The sequence below is a fragment of the Elephas maximus genome, chromosome 15 (assembly GCF_024166365.1).
Source record: "Elephas maximus indicus isolate mEleMax1 chromosome 15, mEleMax1 primary haplotype, whole genome shotgun sequence".
Classification (NCBI taxonomy): domain Eukaryota; kingdom Metazoa; phylum Chordata; class Mammalia; order Proboscidea; family Elephantidae; genus Elephas; species Elephas maximus.
In genome coordinates this window covers 353141-380396 of record NC_064833.1, presented here as the reverse complement: position 1 = coordinate 380396, position 27256 = coordinate 353141, and the positions used below count along the sequence as shown (strand labels likewise).

Below are 27256 nucleotides of genomic sequence, written 5' to 3'. Positions count from 1 at the left end.
GTCAGTTTGGCCAACGGTTTATCAACTTTGTAACTTTTTCAAAGAACCAGCTTTTGATCTTGTTAACTCTTTCAATTGTTTTTCAGTTTTTTTATTTCATTTAATTCTGCTCTAATTTTTATTATTTGCTTTCTTCTGGTGCTTAAGTGTTTCTTCTGGTGCTCTCTTTCCATTTGTTCAAGTTGTAGGGATAATTCTTTGATTTTGGCCCTTTGTTCTTTTTGTTTGTGTGCATTTATTGATATAAATTGAACTCTAAGCACTGTTTTCGCTGTATCCCAAAGGTTCTGATAGGAAGTGTTTTCATGCTCATTGGATTCTATGAATTTCTTTATTCCATCCTTAATGTCTTCTATAACCCAGTCGTTTTTGAGTACAGTATTGTTCAGTTTCCAAGTGTTTGATTTCTTTTCCCTGGTTTTTCTGTTATTGATTTCTACTTTTTGGCCTTATGGTCAGAGAAGATGCTTTGTGGTACTTTGATGTTTTGGATTCTGCTAAGGCTTGCTTTATGACCTAGTATGTGTTCTATTCTAGAGAATATTCCATGTACACTAGAAAAGAAAGTAAACCTGGCTGCTGTTGGGTAGAGTGTTCTGTATATGTCTATGAGGTCAAGTTGGTTGATTGTGGCATTTAGACCTTCTGTGTCTTTATTGAGCTTCTGTCTGGATGTTCTGTCCTTCACCGAAAGTGGTATGTTGAAGTCTCCTACTATAATTGTAGAACTGTCTATCTCACTTTTCAATGCTGTTAGAGTTTGTTTTATATATCTTGCAGCCCTGTCACTGGGTGCATAAATATTTAATATGGTTATATCATCGTGGTATAGTGCCCCTTTAATCATTATACAGTGTCCCTCCTTATCCTTTGTGGTGGATTTGACTTTAAAGTCTATTTTGTCAGAAATTAATATTGCCACTCCTGCTCTTTTTTGATTGTTTGCTTGATATATATTTTTTCCATCCTTTGAGTTTTAGTTTGTTTGTGTCTCTAAGTCTAAGGTGTGTCTCTTGTAGGCAGCATATAGATGGATCGTGTTTTTTATCCATTCTGCCACTGTCTCTTTATTGGTGCATTTAATCCATTTACATTCAGCGTAATTATGGATAGGTATCAGTTCACTGCTGTCATTTTGATGTCTCTTTTTGTGTGTTGTTGACAGTTTCTTTTTTCCACTTAATTTTTTGTGCTGAGCAGCTTATATATTGTCTTTCTTCTTATTCGTTGTTGATTTTATTTCTGCTGAGTCTCTGTTTTTTTCTTGTATTGTATTTTGATGAGTAGGACTGTTAGTGTCCTTTGTGGTTACCTTAATAGAAACCCAAAACCAAAGCCAGTGCCATTGAGTCGATTCTGACTCATAGCAACCCTAAGGGAAAGTAAACCTACCTTTTATTTCTTTATGTTGCCTTGTCTTCCTGTCCATAGGCAAGATCTATGACTACATTTCTTAACCCCTCTTTATTGTTTTAATGTTGTCTTCTTTTCCATAATAACATCGCTGTTTCCGTTTTGAGCGTTTTTTTAATCTTGGATTATTTTTGTGGTCTCCCTATGTGGCCTGACATCTGATTGCTCTCTCCAGTGTTTTAGTCTTGGGTTGATACCTGATATTATCAGTTTTCTAACCAAAGAATTCCACTTAGTATTTTTTGTAGTTTTGGTTTGGTTTTTACGAATTCCCTAAACTTCTGTTTATCTGGAAATGTCCTAATTTCACCTTCATATTTGAGAGACAGTTTTGCTGGATAAATGACTTGGCTGGCAATTTTTTTCCTTCATTGCTTTATATAAGTCATCCCATTTCCCTCTTGCCTGCATGGTTTCTGCCAAGTAGTCCAAGCTTATTCTTATTGACTCTCCTTTGTAGGTGATTTTTCATTTATCCCTAGCTGCTCTAAAAGTTCTCTCTTCATCTTTGGTTTTGGCAAGTTTGATTATAATATGTCCTGGTGACTTTCTTTTAAGACCTACCTTATGTGGAGTTCAATGAGCATCTTGGATAGGTATCTTCTCATCTTTCACGATATCAGGGAAGTTTTCTGCCAACAAATCTTTAACAATTCTCGCTGTATTTTCTGTTATCCCTCCCTGTTCTGGTACTCCAATCACTCGTAGGTTCTCTTGATAGAGTCCCATATGATTCCTAAGGTTTCTTCATTTTAAAAAATTCTTTTATCTGATTTTTCTTCAAATATATTGGTGCCAAGTGCTTTATCTTCAATCTCACCAATTCTGCCTTCCACTTGCTCAATTCCGCTCCTCTGACTTTCTATTGAGTTGTTTAATTCTGCAGTTTTATTGTTAGTCTTCTGGATTTCTGATTGCTCTCTATAGATTCTTGCAGCTTATTAAATTTTTCATTACGTTCTTGAATAGCCTTTTTGATTTCTTCAACTGCTTTAACTGCGTGTTCCTTGGCTTATTCTGCGTATTGCCTAATCTCTTTCCTAATCTTGTTCCTGATGTCTTGAAGAGTTCTGTATATTAATCTTTTGAATTCTGCATCCAGTAAATCCAGGAAGACACCTTCATCCAGAAGATCCCTTCATTCTTTGTTTTGAGAGATTGTTGAAGCGATTGTGGTCTGCTTCTTTATGTGATTTGATATTGACTGTTGTCTCTAAGCCATCTATAAGTTACTGTATTAGTTTATTTTATGTTTGCTTACTATATCCTAGCTTCTTTTTTTTTTTTTTTTTTTTTAATGTCCAAATGGGTTGCTTGAGTGAGCTAGTGCTCTGATGTCTTGTCACCAGATGGCTAGATCTGTTATCAGGTGTATGAGCTTATGAGTCCATTTGCTTTTCTTGTGTGGATTCAGCTCAGATGTCCAGGTAGCTGGTCATCACGTGTGTGGTACAGGCTCTGTCCTACAGTCTTAAGAGGGGCAGGGGTGACTGGCATAGGTACCGGTATCTGGTTGCAGCAGGGGGTCACGCTCTGAACAAGGCAGGGGGCTGACAACCATCCCCCGAGTGTCTGTGAAGAAGCGCGTCCCTGTTCCCTAGAACATACAGGTGGGTGGGTTCTGCGCAAGGACCATGGGCACCCAGTACTTTTGGTTGTAAGGACTAGGATGTACCAGTTATCCTTGGACCCGTCGCGGGTGGCTGGGTCACCTGAGCAGAGCTACCAGTCCTTATGCTCCTGATATGGGTAGGTGAGGACCCTGTTTAATAGGCAAAGTGGTGTCAAACATCAAACACCCACCCCTCCACCGCACAGCAGAAACAGTTGCAGTCTGCTAACAAGGACCTATCCTCATGAAATAGGCCCACACAGATCCATGTGGGGGGAAACGTATTCAAAATCCGCGGACCATTTATGCCTGGACAGGAGCTGCTTCTGTCCTGAGCTCCCCAGGTCAGTGGAGTTGGCAAATTATCTTTCCCTGCAATTGTGAATTCATTCCTTCTCTAAGGCCAGGAGAATGGCTCAGGATGCTCAGCAGAACCTGTCTCAGGCCCAGGGAAATCAACAGCCACTGAAGCCAGCTTGGGGGTGGGGGGTGAGGTAAAATATACATAAGTACTTAGCCTTTGCCGAGAGCACCATTCTTCTCTCGTTCCAGAAGTGTGAGCAGGCCATGCGGCTGACTGTTCCTCCCTGAGGAAACTGCAGCCGAATGCTACTACCAGCCTGCTGCAGCCGCTCCTGGGAATGGTGCCTGAGGGCTCCCGGTGATTCAGGTCCAGTAACTCCGCTCCACTTCTGAGCCATCTCTCCCTCCCCCTGCCAGGCAGTCCATTTTCTTACTTTGCCTTTGATGTTCAGGGCTCCTAGCTTGTCGTAAATATAATCATTTCACTTGTTTTTTCAGGTCTTTGTTGTAAGAGGGATCACCAAACGTGTCTGGCTATTCTGCCATCTTGGCCCCACCTCCGGCTTCTTTTTTTTTCTGTTTCTTTTTGTTGTTGTAAAAATATACATAACACAATATTTGGAGGGCAGGGCCACCCCAGTACAGACCAGACTATGTGAAAAACATCGATCATCAAAGCTGACGAGGAGCAAGATGTGTTCGTGACCTGAAAGCATGTGTGTGCATAACGCACAGACGTCTGTGACCTGCAGACATGCGTGTAACCCACCAGCATTTGCATGTGACTCAAAGGTGTATGTACGACCCAAACGCATGTGCATAACCCACAGGCGTGTGCATGTGACCCAGAGGTGTGTGCGTGTGACCCAGAGGTGTGTGACCCACACAGTACTGGCAGGCGACAAGAGGAGCGCAGTGGAGGGAGCAGACGGATGCCTGGGCAGACACACTCGGCTGGGAGACAAAGGCTGAGGCCTCCGCAAGGGCAGACGGATGCCTGGGCAGACACACTGGGCTGGGAGACTAGAGGTGAGGCCCCCACAAGGGCAGATAGATGCCCGGGCAGGACACACAGGGAGGAATCCAGCTCAGAAACATTCTGGGTTACCGTCACGACAACATGCCAACATCACAAAAGACAAAGAAGGCATTAGGAATCTTCAGGTTACAAAAGGCTAAAGAGCCATGGCAGCAAAGGCAATGTCTGACCCTAGGTGGCGTATGTATGAGTGTGTGTCTATGCAAGGGGTGTGCCAATGCTAGGCTCACAGAAGGTGATGGCGGTCTTGTGGTTGTGCAAGAACATGTGAGGAGGCTTGCCCAGAGACCTGTGGGGCCGAGTGCCCTGGTATATATCACCCTTATACGGCTGAGAGAAGGCCTGCATGTGGAGGGGCGGGTGGGCACAAAACCCCCAGTGGTGGTCTGCACGAGCGTTCGCACACTCACAGGACCACTCTCGTTCTTGCAACTTTTCTGCAAGGTGAAATTATTTTCCAATAAAAGGCTAAAAATTAGACAGAAGAGAACGGCAGCTACCAGCATTGAGTGCTGCAGCCACACACTGGAGGCCAAGGTCAGGAGGGAGGGGTGTCCACAAGGGTGCAGAGCTCCCAATTTCGGAATCACCCCTCCCTAAAGAGGGGTGTTACAGCACTGAGGCCCTGCATGCTGTGACAGTGTGTCACCACCACGAGACCCCCCAGATGGTGCTTCCCTGTGAGGGAGGGTCTGCCCGTGAACATAGCTGCTGCGCCTTACCTCGTGCTCGACCCAGAAACCCTGGACTCGTGTGCATCAGCATTATGGCTCCTGCAGTCGTAGTCCTGTGTCTGGGACATTGCAGTCTGCTGCCTCAGAACCAGGTGGCTAGATGGATGCACGGACGTCAGCAGGTCATCAGGGTGCCTCCAACCTCAGATGGGGAGGCGCTGCGCTGGAGAAAGGAGAAGCCTGTGAGCAGCCACCCAGCAAGCTGGTGGTATGAAAGTCCAGAACACATCTTATTATACCTCTAGGTTTTAGGGACCCAGCAATTCTGGCCCCTCACTAGCCAAATGTGCTGGTGAGAAGGCAAGAGAGGCCTTCCGGCCCAGGCTGTGTGCTCAAAGGCATTCTGTGTGCCAAGCCCCTGATTCACTGCATGACTCCACCAGGAGCCTCCAGTGTGGCTGGGAGGACCTGCTTGCCCAGCTTCCTGGCAGCAGCTGCAGCCCCTGCACAAGCCCACAATGCTCACAGACCCATTTGCCTGGCCCTTGGGATGGCTACCTGACCACCTCCACAAGGGGCAGGGACTGCAGGGCTGGGGGGATGTAGGGTCCTGCTGGCCCAAAGCAGGCAGCCTGACCCCTGTCCCGAAACTCAGGGTCCTCAGCTCTAGCACAGGGATAGACCTGCTCATAGATAGTTACTATGAGAGCCAGACAAATGGCAATCACAGAGTGCTTAATGCCAGCAGTCAGAGGTGTGTGCGTCTCTGCAGGTCCCTGCACCCTGCGGGGCTTGGTGGTCACAATTACATGCAGTTAAAGCACAGTGCAACACCAGTGCACCCACCCAAACGGCTGACAAGGAAAAGACAAAAATGCCAAGTGATGGCGAGGATGTGGATGAGGGGAACACGTACTGCTGGGCACCCATGGGAGACGCAGTCCCCGGCCAAGGGTGGAGTCCCACACCCGTGCCCCCCAGGATGCATGCACTGCTGGGGTGCCCATGCTGGCCGGCCTGTGGGGAAGCTGTCCCGGTCCAGAGGCGGAGGTGCGCACCACACCTGCCAGGACACGCAGGTGCCCGCAGCAGCACCGTGCACATGTCTAAGCCCAGGGTCTGTGCAGGTGCTGGCAGCATGGCAGGTGCCCTGTGCAGGCAAATGCTACCTAGCAGGGAGGGCAAAGGGCCACCCCGGTGTCTGGAGGAACCACCCAAATTGGGGGTGGGGGCGAAGGAAGCCAGACCCCGAGGAATATGCTCACACGATTCCCTTAGAATGCCCAGGTCAACACCAGGCAAGGATGTGCCTGCAACTGGACATGAGGACCTGCAGCCTGGGCTAGGCAGGGCTGGGAGGCTCACGGCCTGCCCTGCTTCCTGGTCATGCACTGCACAAGCGCTCACTTTGTGAAAGCTCAGAGCGGCTCCACTTCTGACCTTATGCTTTACATTCTACTTCAGTCTGCAGACTCCAGCAGCATGGGTACCACAGGTGTACTGTGTGTCAGGAGGTCTCGTCCTGGCTCCAGGCAAACCAGCCACAGCCCAAGAGGAGGGTCTCCGCAGGCAATGGGAGTCTTTCTCTAGGTCCCAGGTGGAGCTACAGAGCTCAGCTCACCCCTTGTCCATAGACAGAGGACCCTCCTGGGACTCAGGCAGCTTTCACCTCCTGCCATGTGGATGTCCACTTGGCCACCGATCAAATGTGGACGACTACCAGGAATGCCATTTTCAAACAGGAAACACAAGTATTTCCAACTTCTCGGTTGTCTGAGAAAGAACAGGCAACTTGGAATTGCTTCAACGTTTTTTTAAGCGAGAACAAAGCAGTGTTAGGGGATTCTGAAAAACTAAAGGCATCTACTGTTACTGGACAATGCCTCAGTCCCACCACCCACCTATGTTTCCCTGCTGGGGCAGGAGCGCCACGGTCCGCCGCCGTTACAGGCTGGCCGCCGCTACAGCTCCGCCGCCCCAGAGACCCTGCTGCTCTTGCAGACTCAACTCACCCAGCGCCCCTCCCATATGAAGGGCACCCCGCACAGTGGTGACCCCACATGCCCGGGGTCTTCACATCAGGGAGCGCTGATCCTGCAACCCTGCTCTTCTTTTCTAAAGTTGTTTTGGAAATTCTAAGGCTTTTGCATTTCCATATGAATTTCAGAATCAGTTTCTCAGTTTCTACAGCATAGCTTGCTGAGATTTTTATTAGAGTTGTATGGTATCTACGAAAATCAGTGTGAGGAAAATCCGCATTTTAACCATATTAAATCTTTCAGCCCACCAACGTGCATCAATGCTGGCTCATTAACTATGACACACACACCACACTAACGCAGGATGTCAACAACAGGAAAAACTGGGCAGGGCACGGAGTCCTACGACTACCTTCACAATTTTTCTGTAAATCTAAAACTGTCCTACAATACAGTGAGATCTGTGAGAGCTGGAACTCAACAGGTCTGCCTTGCTCTTCCGGGTCTGACAAGTTTTCTGCCTTTGACAGGGTGCAGTCTTATCACTTTTCCATTGACTGTTTTAGTGGAAAACATTTGAGTTTTCCTTCTTTGATAGGTTTCTGCCTTACACAGGTTCCAGCTTTTGCAGGTTTTACTGTTTATTTAGAGAAAAAATACTTGTTTCTAGAAAATAGCTAACCAAACATCCCTGGCACTGATCACTGTCCTTCTCCAGTGGTTTCTGATCCCCCCCTCCTTTAAAATTCGGCATGATCATAATTTAAGTTTTGTAACACTTAAGTCGTGAGAAACTGAATCTGCTAGGGGCTGCCCTGTCTGTCGACTGATCTGTCCACCCCTTCTTCCATCAGTACCACACTGATTTTAATTACTATGACTCCATACTTTTATCACTTGCTAAGGTTCTTCCCATTATTCTATTCCCCTCATTAGCCTACATCATCAAATTCTTACAGCTGTCTGTTTATTAAGATGGACTTAAGAATTAAGTTTCTAACATCCCTCTCTCCACCCATATACACACAAAAAAAAATCCTACTGGTGGTCTGATTGGAACCACGTTTAACAGATAACTTATTCAGAAAGAGTGAGCATATTGTACGATTTAGTCTTTCGTTCAGGAACATGGTGTGCTTCTTTAGTGACTCCAGGCATCCTTTCTACATGCAGTTGACGAAGCTTTCTTCACACTCAACCTACACATTTTTAGAGTTATCCCTCGTTATTTTTTATTGTTCCTACAACTGTAAAGGGATTTTTAAAGTTGTATTTTTTTTGTTTGTAACATTATAGTTATTGGTTTTATGTATTTGTTATATGGTTTATTATTTTTATAATAACTATATTGCCCTGTACCAGGAAACTCTTCCAACATTTATAACCATTATTTGTTTCAAATCTAACTGCACTGATAGGAACTTTCAGAATGATTCTGAAGAATCATTACTGTGAGTTTTTGTTTTGGTCCCGCTTTCAGTCAAAACGATTAAGCCTGGCATCTTATCTATGCTTCCTCTGTTTTATTAACCATAGACATTTATCTGCCGATGCACAGCTCTGAAAGACGAGGACACGGGTAGACTTCCACCTCCACTTTACCTCTAATGCCAGGTTACTCTCTTATTAACTTCACGCAACCGACTGACCGCTGTCCCGCAGGCAGGCACCCACAGCTCTCACGGTGCGCAGCCTGTGCAGCCCTCACGGGCGCCATCTCTTGGCTGGCTAGGCTCCGTAGAGTTCTCTCGGGATGCTCACGCACACTTGCCCCCCAGCCGAGCGTAGAGTGTCCTCCTGCCTCCTCACTAACCACTCTGGACAACATGTCTCTGACCCTCAGGGCAGTGCAGACATCACTCTTCTGGAAGGGTCACTGCAGAGAGGGAGATGCACTGGAGATGGACGGGGGCCCCCAACATGAGGCACTTGCCACTTTACATCCACCTTTTCTGCAACATGACGTGCCCTCCAATATTCAGTCACCTCTGCCTTCATTCCAGTCAGGTTTGGTTTGGTTTGCATCACACTCTCAGCACCGCTTCTGCTCTGTACTCAGCAGGAACTCCTGCTGGATGCGAGGTCTCCTAGCTGGTCCTCCCACCCAGCAGCTTCTAACCATCTTCTCATTTTTTTTCCCTACCCTTCGTGATTTCCTCCAACAGCCGGTCTTCCAGGTGACCGCGTCTGCGGCAGTACTGACCCCAGTTCTTGCTGATGCGAATGGGGTTTCACTTTGCAACGGTTTTATTACCTTCAATTTCTTTTCTCAGCTTTGCCAGTTCTCTTTTATCTCCTGTTACCTTGACTCTTCTCAGCTCTTCTTTTTATTTTCAATTTGGTAATTTTTAGTATACAGAGAAGGTTTTATCTAAAACGTCCTTTGTTTCCTAGGTTAGTTTTTTTTCTAAATGTATTCTTTATTGGCTGTTTGACTCTCCCTTTCTCCTTCTTTTAATGTCTACACAAGGGTTCGTGGTGGCTGCTGGTTAGCACACGTCTTTGAATAAGGGAAGGCACAGGACTGAGTTAGCGCAGCCTCTAATCAGTTGTGTCCTTGAAGAATGCTCTACTGCCAACTTCTTACAAGCTCTGCTCTGGGAGTTTTCTGGTATCGTGACGTTCATGGTTGCAAGTGACAGGAACCCAACTCGAACAGGAGAAAGATAAGGCTGACTTGCAGACACAGTATGCTGGACCACAGGAAGCTGCCAGTTCTGTCTTCCCTCAAGGCCCAACTCTGCTCTGAGCAGCTGCACTTTCTGGCAGGCATCTCTGTGTGCAGCTTAAGATGCAAAACCCACCACTGAGCAACATTCCCACCACAAGACATCTTCTCCCCAGTAGCTCCAGCAGGGAATCTGGTGGAGGCTCTGGGCAGTCACAGTGGTCTCTGGAACAGGTGTGGCCTACCTTGCCTGGTGCTGTGCGTGGGTGGGAGGGGGAGTTCCACGCAGCCTGTGGAGAAGGCTCGCCTAGGAGGAGGCTCCACTGTCGGCTGGCGCAGTGCACAGGGTCAGCCCCTCAGCACCCCCTCCGGCAAGCTGGCTCGCAGGCACCTTTGGGCCCAGGTGCACGTTTAGTGGCTGCTGTCTCTCTGAGTCCCAGCATCTCAACGGCAGCCCTGGGTGGCTACTCTGACCCCTTTCTCTGTCCCCCACCTCACTCTTCAGTGTCATCTTGCAGGAACAAGGTGCAGTCCCTCAGCCCCCTTTACCTGCGCCTGCAGATCCAGGTCCCCCTGGACCACTGGAGCACAGACCTTGGTCCTCTAATAAATGCTTGTGTGTGGTACCCAGAGACCCTCTTTCTGAGTGAAACCCTGGCCTTGCTGAGATCCCTGCCACCAGCTGTAGCTTCTGCACCCAGAATCCTGAGATTCACTGCACAGCAAGCCTCGTTCCCGACTTTTCGTTCTTTTTGTTCACTTTGGTGAGTGTCAGGGAGGAAAGCAGAATAAACAAGTCTTCACTCAGCTATCATTTCCGGAAGGCCCCGGCTCCACTCTCAGCGCGGTCTTCAGTAAGCAAGTCTTCTAATTCCCAACAATGGGCTTGTCTCAGTTTCATGCTCTCAAAGGCCACTGCGAGTTGGAACACAATGCCCCATTCTCCCATGGGGTGGGTGGGGGGAGGAGGCTGGCCTCACCGGCTCTGAGCAGAGGGCAGGCCCGCCACTCCTCCTCCTCCAGAGCACAGCACTGTCACTGTGAAACCATGATCCAGCCCTTTTGCAGTCACCCTTTCGCGGCCATGGGGTCAGTTCAGTAGGCCCGAGATAGCTCCCTAAACTGTCCTGGGGCTGGAAAGAGGGTGTCTGCCACACCACATGCAGAAGTACCAGGTGCCTATGTTTCCCTCAGGTGCACTGGTCAGGCAACCTGCCCCAGGAGGCTGCGTGACAGAAACGGTAAGGCAGGACCTCGTGTCTCCTCCAGGGAAACGCAGACAGACCTGGGCAGCCCCTTGCTAAGCAGGTCCCTCCACCCTCACATGCCAGTTCAGTGCTCCCTCTTGTCCAGGGCTCCCTTCACAAACATACACACCCAGGGCCCTGAGGTACAGCCCCCATCTACAGCGTGAGAACATTGCACACCTGCATGTCCCTCATCAGGAGAAGCCCAGCCTGTGACAGAAGGCCCAGCTCCCTGGGTGAGACAGAAACAAGAGGATGCAGGAAGAGCACTGGAAACAGGGGACACAGCAACCGCAGCTTCACCAGGCTTTGCACCGAGGGGGCAGGAACATTCCTGGCCACTCTTCTTGGAGCCTCCTCTCCCTCAGGGCTGGGGCCTGGGGGCTGCCATTTGCAGGACCCCCTGTAGCCACAGGTGATGGGACGTGGGTCTACCTCTCACACAGGGCAGCCCTGGACACAGGTGACAGCCCTGGCGCAGGGACAGGCAGCTATGTGGGCAGGGAAGTTCTTGCTTAAATCTCTTTAGAAGATAGTTGCTTAAAACCCCCCTAGACAAGAATAAAGTGACACCGGTTGTTTACTACTGGACCTCTAGTATCTAGCAATGCCTAATAAACACTTGCTCAGCGACTGAATAAACATTTTTAAGTGAAATAACTGGTTGATTTCTTAACAAATCTCCTGAAATGAAAATGACAGTTTTAGAGTTTGACAAACAAGAAGATGTAGGAAATTCAAGCCTTCACTGTTGTAGAGGGCACTGCTTCTCACCTGAGGGGGACCCCACCTGCAGGTGTCCCACTGCTGGGGCCCCTGCCCCTTCGCCCTCCCACACCACAATGGTGGCCAGCCAAGGGCCACAGGTGGGGAGGTTGGTGTTGCCCAGTAAATGCAGCTGCATGGGAGACCCACAGACATGGTGGCCTCCTGACCGGCCTGGCCAGCCTCAGGCCGTACCTACTAAATGAGAAGACTCACCTCCACATGGGGTGACCACATGGAAAACAAGAGCTCACAGAAACACAAACAAAACAGAAAACATAATAGGGGGCAGTGACAGGAGTGCTCACAGCCGGCCCCACATACACTCATGTCCGGCTCGCCTGACCCCACAGACAAGCCGACCTGGCCTGTAACCTAGGGACAAGCCAGCTGCTTGAATAGTGAATTGAAAACATTTTCTCATGCCCACACTTATTCTCTGACCTTGCTTTTGGCTTGTTTCCTTTCTACGTGATCTTTGCCTACAGTGAGACTTGGTTCTGTTCGCTCTTCTCCAATAATTTTTTAAATCCTGCTTTTATAGGATAGGATGTTTTAATCTCTCTTAGTGGTTACTACCAGCAGCTCTGCAGGAGAAAGATGTGGCAGTCTGCTTCTGTAGAGATTTACAGCCTTGGAAACCCTATGGGGTCACTATGAGTCAGCAAGGACTTGATGCCAGCGGGTCTGGTTTTTGGTTTTGGTTTAGTGGTTACTACAATGTTTCTCAAAAGCTCCTTATGCTTGCATTTACCCAATTCTAACTTTGTTTCTTAAAAAACTTCAGCTGTGCCTCCACGAGTGAGAAGACCCCGCCCCGGTGCGATGCAAGCAGCCACCACCATGACCAGCCCACTGCTGCGCAGCCTCCGCATGCTGGTTGGGGCATTGGGTCAGCCCATGGGTTGGCTCATGGCCAGGGTGTAGGGTTGGCCCACTGCCTTGCAATTTGTGTGTGCTAGCTGGGGTGCTTCAGCCCATTCTGCCCAGTAACTCAGTTTGGGCCTTCAAAGAAGAGCGTACAGCATGACTTCAGTGAGAGAGATGCTCTGCTTTATACCTGTTTTCTGACAGATGAACACTCCATCGGGGGCACAATCTGCCTCTGTGTGTGGATAGTCTAGGACATGCTCCGAGGAGCCCCATCATAAAGATTCTCACTTGGAGTCACAGATTGAATTGTGTCCCCCAAAAGTATGTGTCAACTTGGTTAGGCCATGATTCCCAGTGTTGTGTGGCTGTCCTCTACTTTGAGATTAATATAATTTTCCTATGTGTGGTGAATCCTTATCTCTGCCTGTGGTTAATGAGGCAAGATTAGGTTATGTTACAGAGTATGAGGGTGGAATGTAACATCCTTGCTCAGGTCACATCCCTGATCCAATGTAAAGACAGTCTCCCTGGGGTGTGGCCTGCACCACCTTTATCTTACAAGAGATCAAAGGAAAGGGAGGCAGAGAACTGGGGGACGTCATACCACCAAGAAAGCAGCACTGGGAGCAGAGTGTGTCCCTCGGACCCGGGGTTCCTGTGCGGAGAAGCTCCTGGCCCAGGGGAAAATTGATGAGAAGGACTTTCCTCCAGAGGTGACAGAGAGAGCCTTCCCCTGGAGCTGACGCCCTGAATTTGGACTTCTAGCCTACTAGACTGTGAGAGAATAAACTTCTATTTGTTAAACCATCCACTTGTGGTATTTCTGTTACAGCAGCACTAGATGACTAAGATACTTGGGGGTGTCCTTGTTACCTGTAAGGTCACAGAGCCATGCAGCATCAGAGGACCTAGCACTGGGTATGGAGGCTGACTAGCCTCCTTTGATTCCAGCCTCCCTCACACAGCTCAGGAACAGTGGGCACTCTGGGTAGGTTCCTGAGGAGGGGGCCGCACCTGAACCTAGCATTTGGCTCTGTGCTCACTAGGTTGGCTGTGGCACCTCCACCTGCCTGTACGCAGCCCTTCCAAGCTCCTTTTCTGGTCTCGTCTACTTGAACAGTGAGACAAATAACTTAAAGGTGCTGCAGTGAAGTCGCAGAGGAGAGACCTGGGCCCAGTCCTCTGGGCGCAAAGTCAGACAGTCCCGCTCCTCTGATCCCCACTCTACCCTGTTAGGGCTCAGGTGGATACGTACCTCTGCCCTGGGTGCCCCACTTGACTTCAGAGTCACCCATCAGGGTAGCAGCCCAAGGCCCAGGACATGGTCTCCCACATCCTTGGAGGGCTGCAACCCTTCACGCTCACTTACTCTCTATGTACACACACACACACGCACATGCATTCATACATACGTGTGCGCATACACACGCAATCTGCACACACGTGCACTCACACATCCACGTTTTGGCACGGAACATCTGTAACAGCTTAGAAATCGTGATGCCCTGAACATCTCAGCACGCATCTGCGAAAAACAGCCATGACCCCAAGGTCACACAGAGGCATGCAGTGTTGATATGACAGTGTTACCTGGTGGGCAGTACACACTCCAACTCCTCTAAGCCCTCAAATGCCCCTCATGGGTGCCTTTCAGTCTGAGATTATGCTCTGCACTTGGTGGTCAGCACCGGCCTCTGTTCTTCCCTTTTCTTCTAGACATGAGGATTTTAGAAGCAACGTGCAGCTGGCTGTCTTGTAAAATGTCCCAGAGTGCCTTCTTAATGCATGGACCACAGCCCTCCTCTGGGGCCGCCACTCAGTCACCATAGGCCAGGGACCCTCAGCATTCTTTGTGGACGCCCTTTAGCCCTAGGCTTCAGCTCAGCCTTCTAGGTCTGCTGAGAATCCAACTCAGCTCCCTAGGCTTTGGTCAGCCCCACTGTTCTAGTCCATCTGAGTGGTGACCCTACTCCCTCAGCCTTGGTAGGCTCCATTTGTCTGCCTCTTGGGTATAGGAGCCCTTCCCCCTCAGTTCTGGGCACTGGGCCCATCCCCCTGACACTCACAATGACAGCCCCACACTCTTGAACTGAACTGGTGAAGATCTGGCTCTTTTAAACCAGGAGGCTGTGGTTCCGCCCTTGAAAACAATGCAGCCCTGCTTCCTGTGCTCCTCGCAACAGCTCTGCTGATCTCAAGTTGCTCCAGGGATATTCCTTCCTTTTATTTTCCCCCTTGGAGGATAACAGATGTAGTGCCTTTCGGCCTGTTTTCCAAGGGCCGATATAGTTCCCTCCTTTCATTCTCCCTCTGTCCCCTTCGGTCGATGTTGATGAGTTTTCTACTGTGGTAGCTGGTTGGATATCTCAGTCACAAGCATCATCAGAGCTCATGTCTGGTCTGGGAGAACACAGTGAGTAGCCAGGGAGCAACAACCGCCACAAAGACATCACGGTAGAAGCTGCAGTGACCAGGTGGGGGTGTGACCTTCTCTAGCCACAGGCTGGTCAAAGGCCAGAACCTCAGGACGCAGAGGCGTTGGAAGGCGGGACAGGCCTGCTTAAGGAGCACAGGGTGCGTGGTCTTCCAATGATCACACCTAACATGCACAAGCAGCCAGAGTGTTCTGTTCTTCCTCGGTTAGGGACATCACCCAAGAAACAAGCCAGGAAGGAGGCTCTGTGGGGCCAGGCTCTTGGCCACTTCTCAAACCTATCGGATGCACAGTGCTGCTACCTACGTGCTGACCAAGTGGACCAGTGTCAGATGGGCCCTGGGTGTGAGGGATCGGAGTGCTAGGAATGATGCAGGACACCAGGCAGCAAGTCCATGGCCCTGGCCCTGCGGACTTGTCACCGTAGCCACACAGAAGGTGACCCACATCCCACACCTCACAGCCAAGCAAAGACAGGTGCATGGTTCATGTCTCAGATGTCCTGGCCAAAACCAGGCAGCCTCCATCTGAAAACCAAGCATTTGCCGAAACGGAAGTCTCACAGAAAGGCTGCAGGGCAGGCAGAGCCCGGGCACAGACATGCGGCGTCTCCTGTCCGCACAGGAAACACAGTCCCTGAGACACTGCAGTCAGTGAACTCACGCGCAGCAAGTGTGAGTTCTGAGCACAAACACCCACCTCCCCAAGCATGTCAACAGCACCATGGCTTTCATGCCAGGAAGCATTCCTCAAGCGTGAAGCTGGCCAGTTCCCACAGACAGATCAGTCCGCACGTGGGGAAAAGCCCGGTGGGCGGCTTCCACAGGGAGCATCTCGTGGCACAGGCTCTGAAGACCCACAGAAGACCCTGACCTCGTGCCAACACCGGGAACCAGGGTCTGGAGACAAAGTGCTGAGAGGTAACTGCAGCACTTTCTGGGCTGCGGGGTCACTTTTCAGAGCTGGGGTCATAGAGAGCTTCAGACACGGGGACAGAGCATGCCACACGTCAGGTGCGCCTGGGGGAGGGCGGGGCCGGCAGAGACAGGTGGGCAGGTATAACTAGCCACCGGCAAAAAAACCCTCATTTTCAGTGTTTTTAAAAGGGATCAAACTAAACTTTCAGACCAAACTTTCAGACCAGAACAGGATGGGGCAGGGGGGTCAACGAGTGGTGAAAGTGCTAATTTCCTTCTCATGCCCGCCAAGAGGATAGAGATCCGGAATAATGACACATTTATTAGCAGAATTTGCAGTTAGCGATGTATGGTGAGACTTATGGGTAACCATGAAAATGAACAGCACGGGAAAAAAGAACACACAGAAAACCACATTCCTCCAACCGTGAGCAGGAACAAAGCAGGGAGGGGGAATAAACGGGAGACAGAAGGGAAGCAAGTGCACCTTCAGACCGGGGCAGGATGTGCCGAGGGATGGGGGCGCTCGCCTGGCCATCAGCGCAGGTCTCCCGCAGGCATGCTGAGTTTGGCCAGGGTGTGCTGTGGATTTGGGGCGCCTGCCTGGGCCAAAGAGCCTCCACTGCCTCTGGGGTCATGCGGCCTCCAGTTCTTCAAAAGAAATTTTCCAGAAAACAGCAGATCAGCCTCACAAGGAAGACATTCCAATGTGAGCAACAGCACAGCTGTAAATCTAATCTAAGAATTCCGACAGCAATGTTAACAACACTCCTGCAGAAAAAGGGAAACATGCAAAAGGGGACTGCTCCTAGAAAGCAGACCCTGCCCGTGGCCTCTTCACGCCTGCTGCCCCAGGGGTCTGGCCTGGCTCGACATGGGGCAACAGCACAGGGGGATACCGGCAGGGCAGTGGGGATGGCGCAGCTGCCCATCCATGGTCTTTGACAGACCCGCTTCCTACTTCCAAAGGCGCACGCTGCTGGCAGTATGGAAAACCTAAGAAGACTGGGCAAGGGCTGAAACAAGGGGACCGAGGCGGGTGGTGGGGCCACAGTGAGACAGGCTGCCCGTGGCCAGCAGAGAAGAAGGATGTGAAAGTGGCCCTGGCTTGGACGAGAGGGATGCTGTCAGCACAGAGGCACCAAGGTGAAGTGGAGAAGCAGCAGCAAAGCAGGAGATGCAGGACGGCTGGCCTTCAGGACACAGGGCACTCCCACCACACAGGCTGCTGAGGCACAGGAAGAGGCAGGCAGAGAGGACCCCAGGACACCCCAGCGCCGAGCCCAGGTTCATGAGCGGAGTCACACCACGTTCACGTGTTTGCTGCCTAAGGGCAGGTGTCTGTAGCCTGTAGGCATGGGGCTCTTAAATGGGCAGCAGCACCCTGGCCTCCACCCACCAGATGCCAGTAGCACCATGAGTCGTGACACCAAAAATGCCTCCAGACACTGCCAGTGTCCCGAGAGCTGCCCAGGTTGCAAAGCACAGCCTTGAAGGAATTCACATCGTTCACATTCTCTCTGAAAAAGACACCAAGTGTTTCTGTTACTACACTTCTGGTTCTGCATGGGTGAATGGTCTGAACTAAAATATACAGCTATGACGGGCAGACGTTTCCCAGCCAAGCTGCGCAATGCAGTCATGGCCCACAGGACTCTCTGAGCTCCTCCCTGGAGAACACGGAGCCGTCTGCAGCGCAGCCCGTGGGGCTGTATGGGGAGCGCAGGGTGAGGACGCAGGGGCAGGATGCCCAGCTCACAGTAAGGAAAGACCCTGCCGTCACTGTCATGCATGGTGCCACATGCGGTATCACACGGTGCCACACACGGTATCACACACAGCATCACAGTGTCACTTGGCACCACACAGTGTCACACATGGTGCACACACATCACATGCAGTGTCACTCGGTACCACACACAGTGTCACATTTGGCATCACACATGGCGCCACAGCGCCACAGTGTCACGCACAGTACACACACAGTGTCACACATGGCATCACACGGTATCACACGTGATGCCACACACGGTGCCACACACGGTGTCACACACGGTCACAGTGTCACACACGGTACTACACACGGTGCACACACACTGTCCAGGGACAGATTAGCCAGTAAGCGAGGTACACGCAGGGTCACTTGTGCTTACTTACTAATCTGTAGGGCACAATTTCACCTGATGTGGTGATACCCCTGTGAAACTGTACACTACAGGTCAGGAAGCAAGCACAAGTGAGCCCATGGGTACTCTGCGTGCTGCTGAATCTGCCCCGACAGTGTCACACATGGTGTCACACACGGTGGTTCCCCTGGGAGAGACCTCACAGAGGACCCTTGGTCCCACGGCCTGGAGAGATTCGGCTCTGGATGGGCAGAGGACTCCAGCCCCCAGCTGGTGCCCACCCATCTCTGCCCTCGTCACAGCAGGCCCCAACTTGCAGGAGAGCCATCTGGCAGAAGCTCACTCTGCCAAACCTTCAACCAAGTCAGGGTTGGACAATAGGGACTAAGAGCAACAATAGTAACTTTCTGAAGTGACGCACCCCGCTAGGACATCCTGGGAAAAGTAAGAAAGGACTGTGGCAGGTGCAGGATCCCAGCACAGAAGTCAATCTTGTTTCCTGAAGCTCACTTCAGTGATCAGGCACAGTGGCACCTACTGGAATTAATTTCTGAAGTAAACAAACACTCCCCGACTAACCCTCTCAACATAAAGCAAACAAAGACAGCATATAAAGAATTTAAAAACATGTTAAATCCAAGAGAAAGCACAGAACTCAGAGGGCACAAATTAAGTGCAGCAGGAGCTGGAGGGGACATCTGACCCCTGGGCTTGGCCAGCAGGAGGCAGCTGGCCTGGAACTGGCCAAAGCACAATCCGCTCAGAGACGCCCCTGGAGCCGAGACCCCGGAAGCAAAGCAAGCCCCACCCCACCCCACCGTTGCACTCTCAGGGCCCCCAGGGAAATCCCAGTCAGGAACCTTACTTGGCTGCGAGGCTGCTAGGTACGGTGTAAATAGTAACGCTGTGTCGAGGGTTGAGAGAAAGACACACAGAGGAACGGCGACGGGTAGAGAGCCCATAAGTGGGATGGAAATAATCAGAATGTTCTAAGATCTTTGAACTGTTTGGAGGAGAGTAAAAATGTTAACTTTGGGTTTTGATAAATTAATTCTGCACAGTGATTACATCCCATCTAGTAGAGGAAAAAAATTCCCCAATAGAAGTCAAGGAGAAAAAGAAAAAAAAAGCCCTTCTCCAAAAACACCCGGGACAGATAGACAACACAAAGATGGTAGAAATAAATTTAAATACAACATTACATTAAATACAACAAATGTAAATGGACTAAATGGCCTAGTTAGGAAGACTGCCAGACCAGTTTTTAATCCAGACATATACTTTTTATAAATCACATCTAAAACGTAAGAACATGAAACTTTGAAAGGCAAGAATGAAAAAAGAGACACTGACCCAAGAGAACGCTGGCGTAGATACATGAACCTCAGATACTGCTGGACGCAGGGTCCGTCCCATACGTAAGAGACGTGACAATTCTAACGCACGTGCGCAGCCTCAACTTGTAGAAAGCAAAAACGGGCGGATGAAGAAGATACGAACACAACCAAGTCAGCTTCCTCTCACGGCAAACACAGATCACTTCACCCGGGGAGCAGAGAAAGCACCCATTCTTCTCAGCCACCCATGGAACATTTTTGAAAACTGACCACATACCAGGGTACAAAGCAAGTTCTCAGCAAATGCCAAAGGACTGGGACCATCGGCCCTGCTCTCTGAACACAGTACAACTGTCAGAAATCAGTGCCAAGAGCATATTGCGCCAGTGAGAGAGAAGCCTCCAGATAAAGGCACTGATACCAAGTGCAAGACCTGTCATTTGCCCCCATCAGTTCTCTGTCACCATGAAAGCAGCATGCCAAGTTGAAGAAAAGAGAAGGAAAATGCACGACTTGTGCTCTCTAAACCAAAAACCAGTTGCCGTTGAGTTTGCCTCTGACTCATGGCAACCCCATGTGTGTCAGAGTAGAACTCTGCTGCACAGGGTTTTCGGTGGCTGATTTTTTGGAAACAGATCACCAGAGCTTTCTTCTCAGGTACAGGTGTGCAGGTGAAGACCCTGTCGTCTGCCCTAGAGGATTCATCCTGAGCCTGAATCAGTGGACAGTGGAAGAGATCGTTACTATTTTCATGATTCTTTGGCATGTTCTTCACAAACCTATACCCAAGCATCAGAAATGCTAACAAAGAGACAATTAAAAAAAGAAAGAAAGAAAGAAAAAACAACCCGGTGCTGTTGAGTACATTCCGACTCACAGCAGCCCTACAGAACAGAGCAGAACTGCCCCATGGGGTTTCCAAGGAGTGGCTGGTGGATTCGAACTACCAACCTTTCAGTTAGTAGCCAAGCTCTTTTCTGCTGCCACCAGGTCTCAAACAAAGAGACAGTAAGGAAAAATAATTCTCCGTGAGTCATGGTCACAGTTGTGGGGGTTTTATGTGTTCCTAATTAGAGGTGAGCTATGCATTCAGCTTGGGGAGTCTCCTGTAAAGCCCAGATTTCAAAGGTCACCACTCCCAATGTGAAGCTAAGTTCTTTTTATTAATTATGAATTTGACCAAGTTCATGTTCAAATCACCCTCTGCTTTGATTAAAGCACTCCTTCACGACACAGACCAGTAGAAACAAAAAGGAAGATATGAATCATGGAGTCCTGAGCACAATCCGGAATCAGACACGTCACAAAGAGCCACCTCCGTGGGAACCCACAGGGACTAAGCACTGTGGTCAATGTTGCAGTGGCAACTGCTGGGTTCTGGGGAGGAAGCCGGCAGAGAGGGAGACAAACCCTCAGCCCAGTTAAAGGAAAGAAGCAACAAAATTCAAACAGAGAGGTCCCTTCACACCACACCACTGAGCCACGGATCTAATCAGTCACCAGAAGCCTTCTAGCCAAGGCAGTGGTTATTCGTGTGTCCTCCCAAGAGAACTCTGAGCTTCTGCCCAGACTCCCCTTGGGCACCCAGTCCCAATCCAACCCCACTGCTCCTCCCACCTTCCCCTCTGCCATGGGTGGCCTGGTACCTGGCACCTCCCCCTCTGCTATGGGTGGCCCTGGTTTCTGGCCTGGGGGGTGCCTCCTTCTCACATCTGCCTGGAACACCACTCTGCAAGTTCAGGGTCCCCGTGTTACCCCTTCCTCAACTCTTGCAGGCTGGGGCGAGGTGCAACACGACAGCTCCCCACCAGCCTCTGCCCACCGTGACCTTCAGTGGTGGCCTGGCCCCACCATGCAGCTGCCCAACCACAACATGCCTTTGCTGCGCCTCAAGTTCTCTCGATTCTGGTCCCACGTCAACTCTCTGGGCGTGCTAACTTTTTCCAGAAGCAACTGCCTGCTGCAGGAGCCCTGCCAGGATGGTGTGGCGGACCAGGGTGGTGTGGCGGACCAGGGTGGAGTGGCGGACCAGGGTGGTGTGGCGGACCAGGGTGGTGTGGCGGACCAGGGTGGAGTGGCGGACCAGGGTGGTGTGGAGGCCCAGGGTGGTGTGGCGGACCAGGGTGGTGTGCCGGGCCAGGGTGGTGTGGCGGGCCAGGGTGGTGAACCAGGGTGGTGTGGCGGACCAGGGTGGAGTGGCAGACCAGGGTGGTGTGGCGGACCAGGGTGGTGTGGCGGGCCAGGGTGGTGTGGCGGGCCAGGGTGGTGAACCAGGGTGGTGTGGCGGACCAGGGTGGTGTGGCGGACCAGGGTGGTGTGGCGGACCAGGGTGGTGTGGCGGACCAGGGTGGTGTGGCGGACCAGTGTTGAGTGGCGGACCAGTGTTGAGTGGCGGACCAGGGTGGTGTGGCGGACCAGTGTTGAGCGGTGGACCAGTGTTGAGTGGTGGACCAGGGTGGTGTGGTGGACAGGTTTGGCCCTGCCTGGCACAGCCTCGCACCCACCTCCTGCCTAAGCGCCTCCCTTAAGGGGCCCTCACAGGCAAGCGGGGCCGCGGAAACCCTAGCACCTGATGAATGTCAGGTCCTTCTACCCTGCACCCAACTATGGCCTCAAGCAGGATGAGGTGCTCTCCCCTGCCTCTTCCAGGACCCCTCCCTCAGGATACCCTGTCCCTGAGCACACACTACAACACTGGGCTGCAGCGTGGACAGCAGCATCATGCAGGGAGCCCACAGGAAACATTGCGGTGCTCTCCTGAGACTGTTGGGGCGATCAGTAAGCCTCACGGTGGTGGACAAGCTGCTTGGCAGTGACAACCTGACTGTGCACTGGGTGAGCCATCTGAATATTGGGACAGGTGAGTTCACCAGTTATACAAGAACGATTTATTCCGGACAACTTCCTAACCACCAGGCTCAACTGCTGCTTGAAGTGCTTCCTCATAGAATGAGTCCTGTGACGCACAGTCGCCACTCTGCCGCCACCACCAGGAAGCACTCTTCGGCTAAAGCAAGGAGGCGGTGGCTCCAGCAGATGGCAGAGGCCTGATACTGTGCACACCTCACCCACCAGGCTGCATCAGTCAGCTTTTGCTCAGTTCAGATGCAGCAACAAACAGCCCAGTCCACAGAGGCTCACATGGTCTACTTCACAGGACAGCTGCGAGCCAGCTCAGCCCGAGATGCAGGCTCAGAGAGCAGAACACTTCAGGGCGCCAGGTTCTTGACAGGCAAAAGCTCCAGGCTGGCACACTGCAGCCTCTACCCTCATTTCATCAGCCAACACAGACCACATGGCCAAGCTGCCACCTGTGAACAAAAGAAAACCCTCTAGAAGGCCTGCAGTCCCCACGGCAAAGGGAGGAGAGTGCAAACACTAGGAACAGTGATGCAGCACCAGGGGCCTTTCTGCTGCACAGCTGGGCTCCCATCAATGGGCCCCTCACCACCTCCCCCCCACCCCCCCGCCCCCACAAGCAGCCCAGATGCCGAAGAGGATGCACATGGCCACGCAAAAATGCTGCCTCCCATCCTTGCTCCCGTCTTCCTGGGGCAAGTTCAGAGCCTGGGAGTGAGGCTGTAAGGTCTATAGTAGTGTGGCCACCATCCATCACACTGGCTTCGCCAGCCTCAGCCAATGCTATCTCATGGAGCCGCTTGATGTAAAGAACCTGGTGGGTCCACAGACTCCCGCCTTAAGATGTCTGTCTGACACTCTCCCACCTAATGACAGAGAAGCGTCAGCAACCAAACCTGTAGCTAAGGAAAACCGAATTAAATAATAACAATAAAGGTTTGAAGGCAGTAAAAAGCCACAATGCAGCCAAGAGCTAAAGGACCCAGATCTGTGAAGTGAGCCTGGCCCTCTGGCACCCCTCCTCCAGCGTGCATCGATTCCTAAGTAGGGCGAGCCCTGAGCAGAGGCTGATGGGCCAGAGAGTGGCATTCAGGCCACCAATCTGTGGACTCTCCATAACTTTGACAAACATGCTCCAGAAAACAGATGAAAGATTAATAATTTCACCAAAGAACTGGAATCCAGAATTGTGACTCAAATGTAAACTTGGGAACTGCAAAATAGAAGAACTGAAATTAGGAACTCAGTCAATGGGTTTAACAGCAGACAGACCCTATAGGAGACATTAGTCAACTGAAAAAAAAAAGTCAACGTACAGGATCCAAATGCAAGCAAACAGAGAAAAAGGGTGGGGGGTGGGGGGTAGGTAACAGAGAGAAAAAAGCAGGGAGAGGGGTGGGCAGGGAGAAATACGGAAGGGAAATAAAGAGACTAGCGGAACATGGTGACAAGGCCTAACACACGTCCCCAGAGTCCTAGAATGAGAGATTGACAAGGGCACAGAAGCTGCATTTGAAAAGATGATGGCTAAGAATTTTCCAAAACTGATAAAAGCATCAATCACACATTCAGCAAGTGTCACGAACCCCAAAGGGAATAAATACAAAAACACCACACCTAGGAATGTTATAGGCAACAGTTGACAACCCAATGCAAAGGGATAACCTTAAAAGCAGCCAGAGAAAAGCAACAAAGGTTCCAAATCATACATCAAGTGGCTGGCCGTACTCAACCAATGCAGTCAAACAGGCTGGCAGATTTAGAGCAAGACTGCTCCAGGTGCTACAGGTTTCTTGCCAAGCCTTCCAATCTCCTATTAAAAAGATAGCCAGTTATTCCAGGAAAACGCCAAGTATTCCCCGATCCTCCCAGACCCGACCCCCACACTACCTTCTCCCTGCCCACAAACACTTTCACCACCTGCTGTCTTTCCATCTTGTACCCACAGCACCTTCCTTGACTCCATTCTTTCACTTCTCACTACAACCCGTTTCTCACCAAAAATCTACAGTTCCTTCCCTCTCCCCACACTGGCTGTTGTACATTGAATTGTGTTCCCCAAAAATGTGTGTCAACTTGGCTAGGCTAGGCCATGATTCTGAGTATTGTGTGACTATCCACCATTCTGTCATCTGATGTGATTTTCCTACGGGTTGTAAATCCTACCTTTATGATGTTAATGAGGCAGGATTACAGGCAGTTATGTTAATGAGGCAGGACTCAATCTACAAGATTAGACTGTATGTTGAGTCAATCTCTTTTGAGACATACAACAGAGAAAGGAGCAGAGAGACAGGGGGACCTCCTATCACCAAGAACGAAGAACCAGGAATGGAGCACATCCTTTAGACCAAGGTTCCCTGCGCTGAGAAGCTCCTCGACCAGGGAAGACAGATGACAAGAACCTTCCCCCAGAGCTGATAGAGAAAGCCTTCCCCTGGAGCTGGCACCCTCCTAGACTGTGAAAGAATAAATTTCTCCTTGTTAAAGCCATCCACCTGTGGTATTGCTGTTACAGCAGCACTAGATAACTAAGACACCAACCATACCAACCAAAAACTGCTACAATACCCAGCTAATTTCAGTGGAGGATTCGCAGGAATAGTGGGGCAGGGAAGGAAAACAAAAGGAATAAGAAAGCCCACAGTCAATCAGCAGACCATTGAAGTTGATTTGTTTTGCTTTCACTGAGGTAGGGGGTGGGGTAAGGGGTACATAAAGAGTAAGAAAGGTGACTACGGAAGAAAATACAGAACCTCAGGAATTCTGTGCACCAAATCCAAACTCCTCCCCAAGCTCCTATCTCCCCATACAATGCAGGTGACACGAAGGCTCCAATATCGCAGGGAGGGCCAACTACACCAAGAACTTGCCAAACAGGAGATTATAAAACAGATACACATCACTGTAAAATTCCATTTTTACTTCAGCCATATAAATAAACTATGCATAATACCCGCTACTTTTTTGCATTTTATTTTTTTAAATAATATTTTATTGTATTTTTGGTGAAAGTGTAAACAGCAAAACAAGTTCCCATTCAATAATGTCTACACATTGTTCAGTGACACTGGTTACATTCTTTTTTTTCCTTCTATTACTGCCCAGGGTTTATCTGTTTTTTACAAAAGTAGAATATAACAGCAACAACACTAGTCTAATGTGGGTGACAGGGTCAGTGCCCCTCCTTATGTCCTGGGATCTTGGTATCATTTTTTGTTGTTGGGAATATATACAGCAACACATATGCCAATTCAAGTTTCTACACGTACAGTTCAGTGACACTGACTACATTCTTCTAGTTGTGCAACCATTCAAACATTCTCACCTTTCTTTTCTGAGTTGTTTCCCCCCATTAACATAAACTCACTGCCGCGGACCTTCCCATCTAAACTTTCCAGTGCTGTTGTCACTTTGATCTCATAAAGAAAGTTCTTTAAAAAGCACAGTGCTGAAGGTAGACATCGTTTACTAGTTAAGGTAAACTACTGTTTGGTTTTAAGAAAACTTCAGGGGATATTTTTGGTTTATGGTTTAAAGCTTAACTCTGGGCAATAGTTTCAAGGCTTCATCCAGCCCCCACAGCTCCAGAAAGTTTGGAGTCCATGATAATTTGAAACACTGCTCTCTCTCTATTTTCCCCATTTCGATCCGAATTTTTCTATAGAATCTTTGATCAAGGTTCAGTAATGGTAGCTGGGCACCATCCAGTTCTTCTGGTCTATGGCAAAAGGGGCAGTTGTTCATGGGGGCAATTAGCCACATATTCCATCTCCTCCTCCTATTCCTGACTCTCCTTCTTCCTCTATTGCTCCAGGTAAACACAGAACAACTGTTGTGGCTTGGATGGTCACTTGTTCAACATCATCGGACATCAGAGAGACACAAATCAGACGCACAATGAGATAACATTTCACTCCTACTAGGATGGCTAAGACAAAAAAAAAAAAAACAGAAAATAACAAGTTCTGGTGAGGATGTGGGGAAGCTGGAACCCTTATCCATTGCTGGTGGGAATGCAAAATGGTATAGCCATTGTGGAAAACAGTGTGGGATGGTTCCTCAAAAAACTAAGCAATTCCTCTACTAGGTATATACCCAAAAGACATGAAAGCAGAGATTCAAACAGAGACTTGTATACCAATGTTCATTGTGGCACTATTCACAACAGCCAAGAAGTGGAAACAATCTCAATGCCCACCAACAGATGAACAGATAAACAAAATGTGGTATATACATCACTGGAACATTGCTCAGCCAGTAGGATAAATGAAGTCTTAATATATGCTACAAGGTGGACAGAGCTGGAAGACGTTACGCAGAGTGAAGTAAGTCAATCACAAAAGGGCAAATGTTGTATGACCTTATTCATATATTGGAAACCCTGGTGGTGTAGTGTTTAAGAGCTATGGCTGCTAACCAAAAGGTTGGCAGTTCAAACCCACCAGGCACTCCTGGGAAACCCTATGGGGCAGTTCTACTCTGTCCTGTGGGATCACTAAGAGTCAGAATTGACTCGACTGCAATGGGTGTTTAACGGGTTACTCATATAAAAACACAAGAAAAGACAAATGTATACAGACCGAAATTTATTAGCAGCTACCAGGAGCAGGGGGGAGGGTGATTGGGGGGAGGGTTAATGGTGATGGAAAAATTTATTGATTAAGGGTAAGACTGCAGTGATTATTATAATTGCTGTCAATAAGTCATACACCTGTAAAAAGTTGAACTGGCCAAAGATGTGTGAGAGATACATTTACAACAACAACAAAGAATAGCTGCTGAGGCTGTTTATGTACAACCAAAAACCTCATGGGATTTGGTTGCTTGGTTTGGGGGTTTAGGGTCATGGTTTCAAGGGATATCTCAGTTAATTGTCCTAATAATGTGTTTAGTGCTTCTGTTCTACCTCCTAGTTCTTTGCATAGTGCCTGGGATCCTAAAAGCTTGCATTTTTATTTTTAATCACACAGCTGAAAGGACCAAGGTGCATTCCGCCTCTAGTGCTCA

General features: G+C 49.6%; 1 protein-coding gene across 5 annotated transcripts in view; it reads right to left on the bottom strand.

Annotated features, from left to right (window-relative positions):
• ARHGAP39 (Rho GTPase activating protein 39) overlaps positions 1–27256 on the bottom strand; it is a 102962-nt gene that overhangs the window by 47911 nt on the left and 27795 nt on the right. For 3 of the 5 annotated variants that reach the window (XR_007513330.1, XM_049854372.1, XM_049854375.1), the window contains exon 2: positions 5090–5264. Coding sequence is in view for 4 of the 5 variants with exons in the window: in XM_049854372.1 (XP_049710329.1) it covers positions 5090–5169 (80 nt within the window). In the remaining variant the exon portion in view is untranslated. Of the gene's footprint in view, positions 1–5089; positions 5265–19403; positions 20913–27256 lie in introns of those variants that run through there. The other 2 variants (XM_049854374.1, XM_049854373.1) reach the window with 2 other exon arrangements.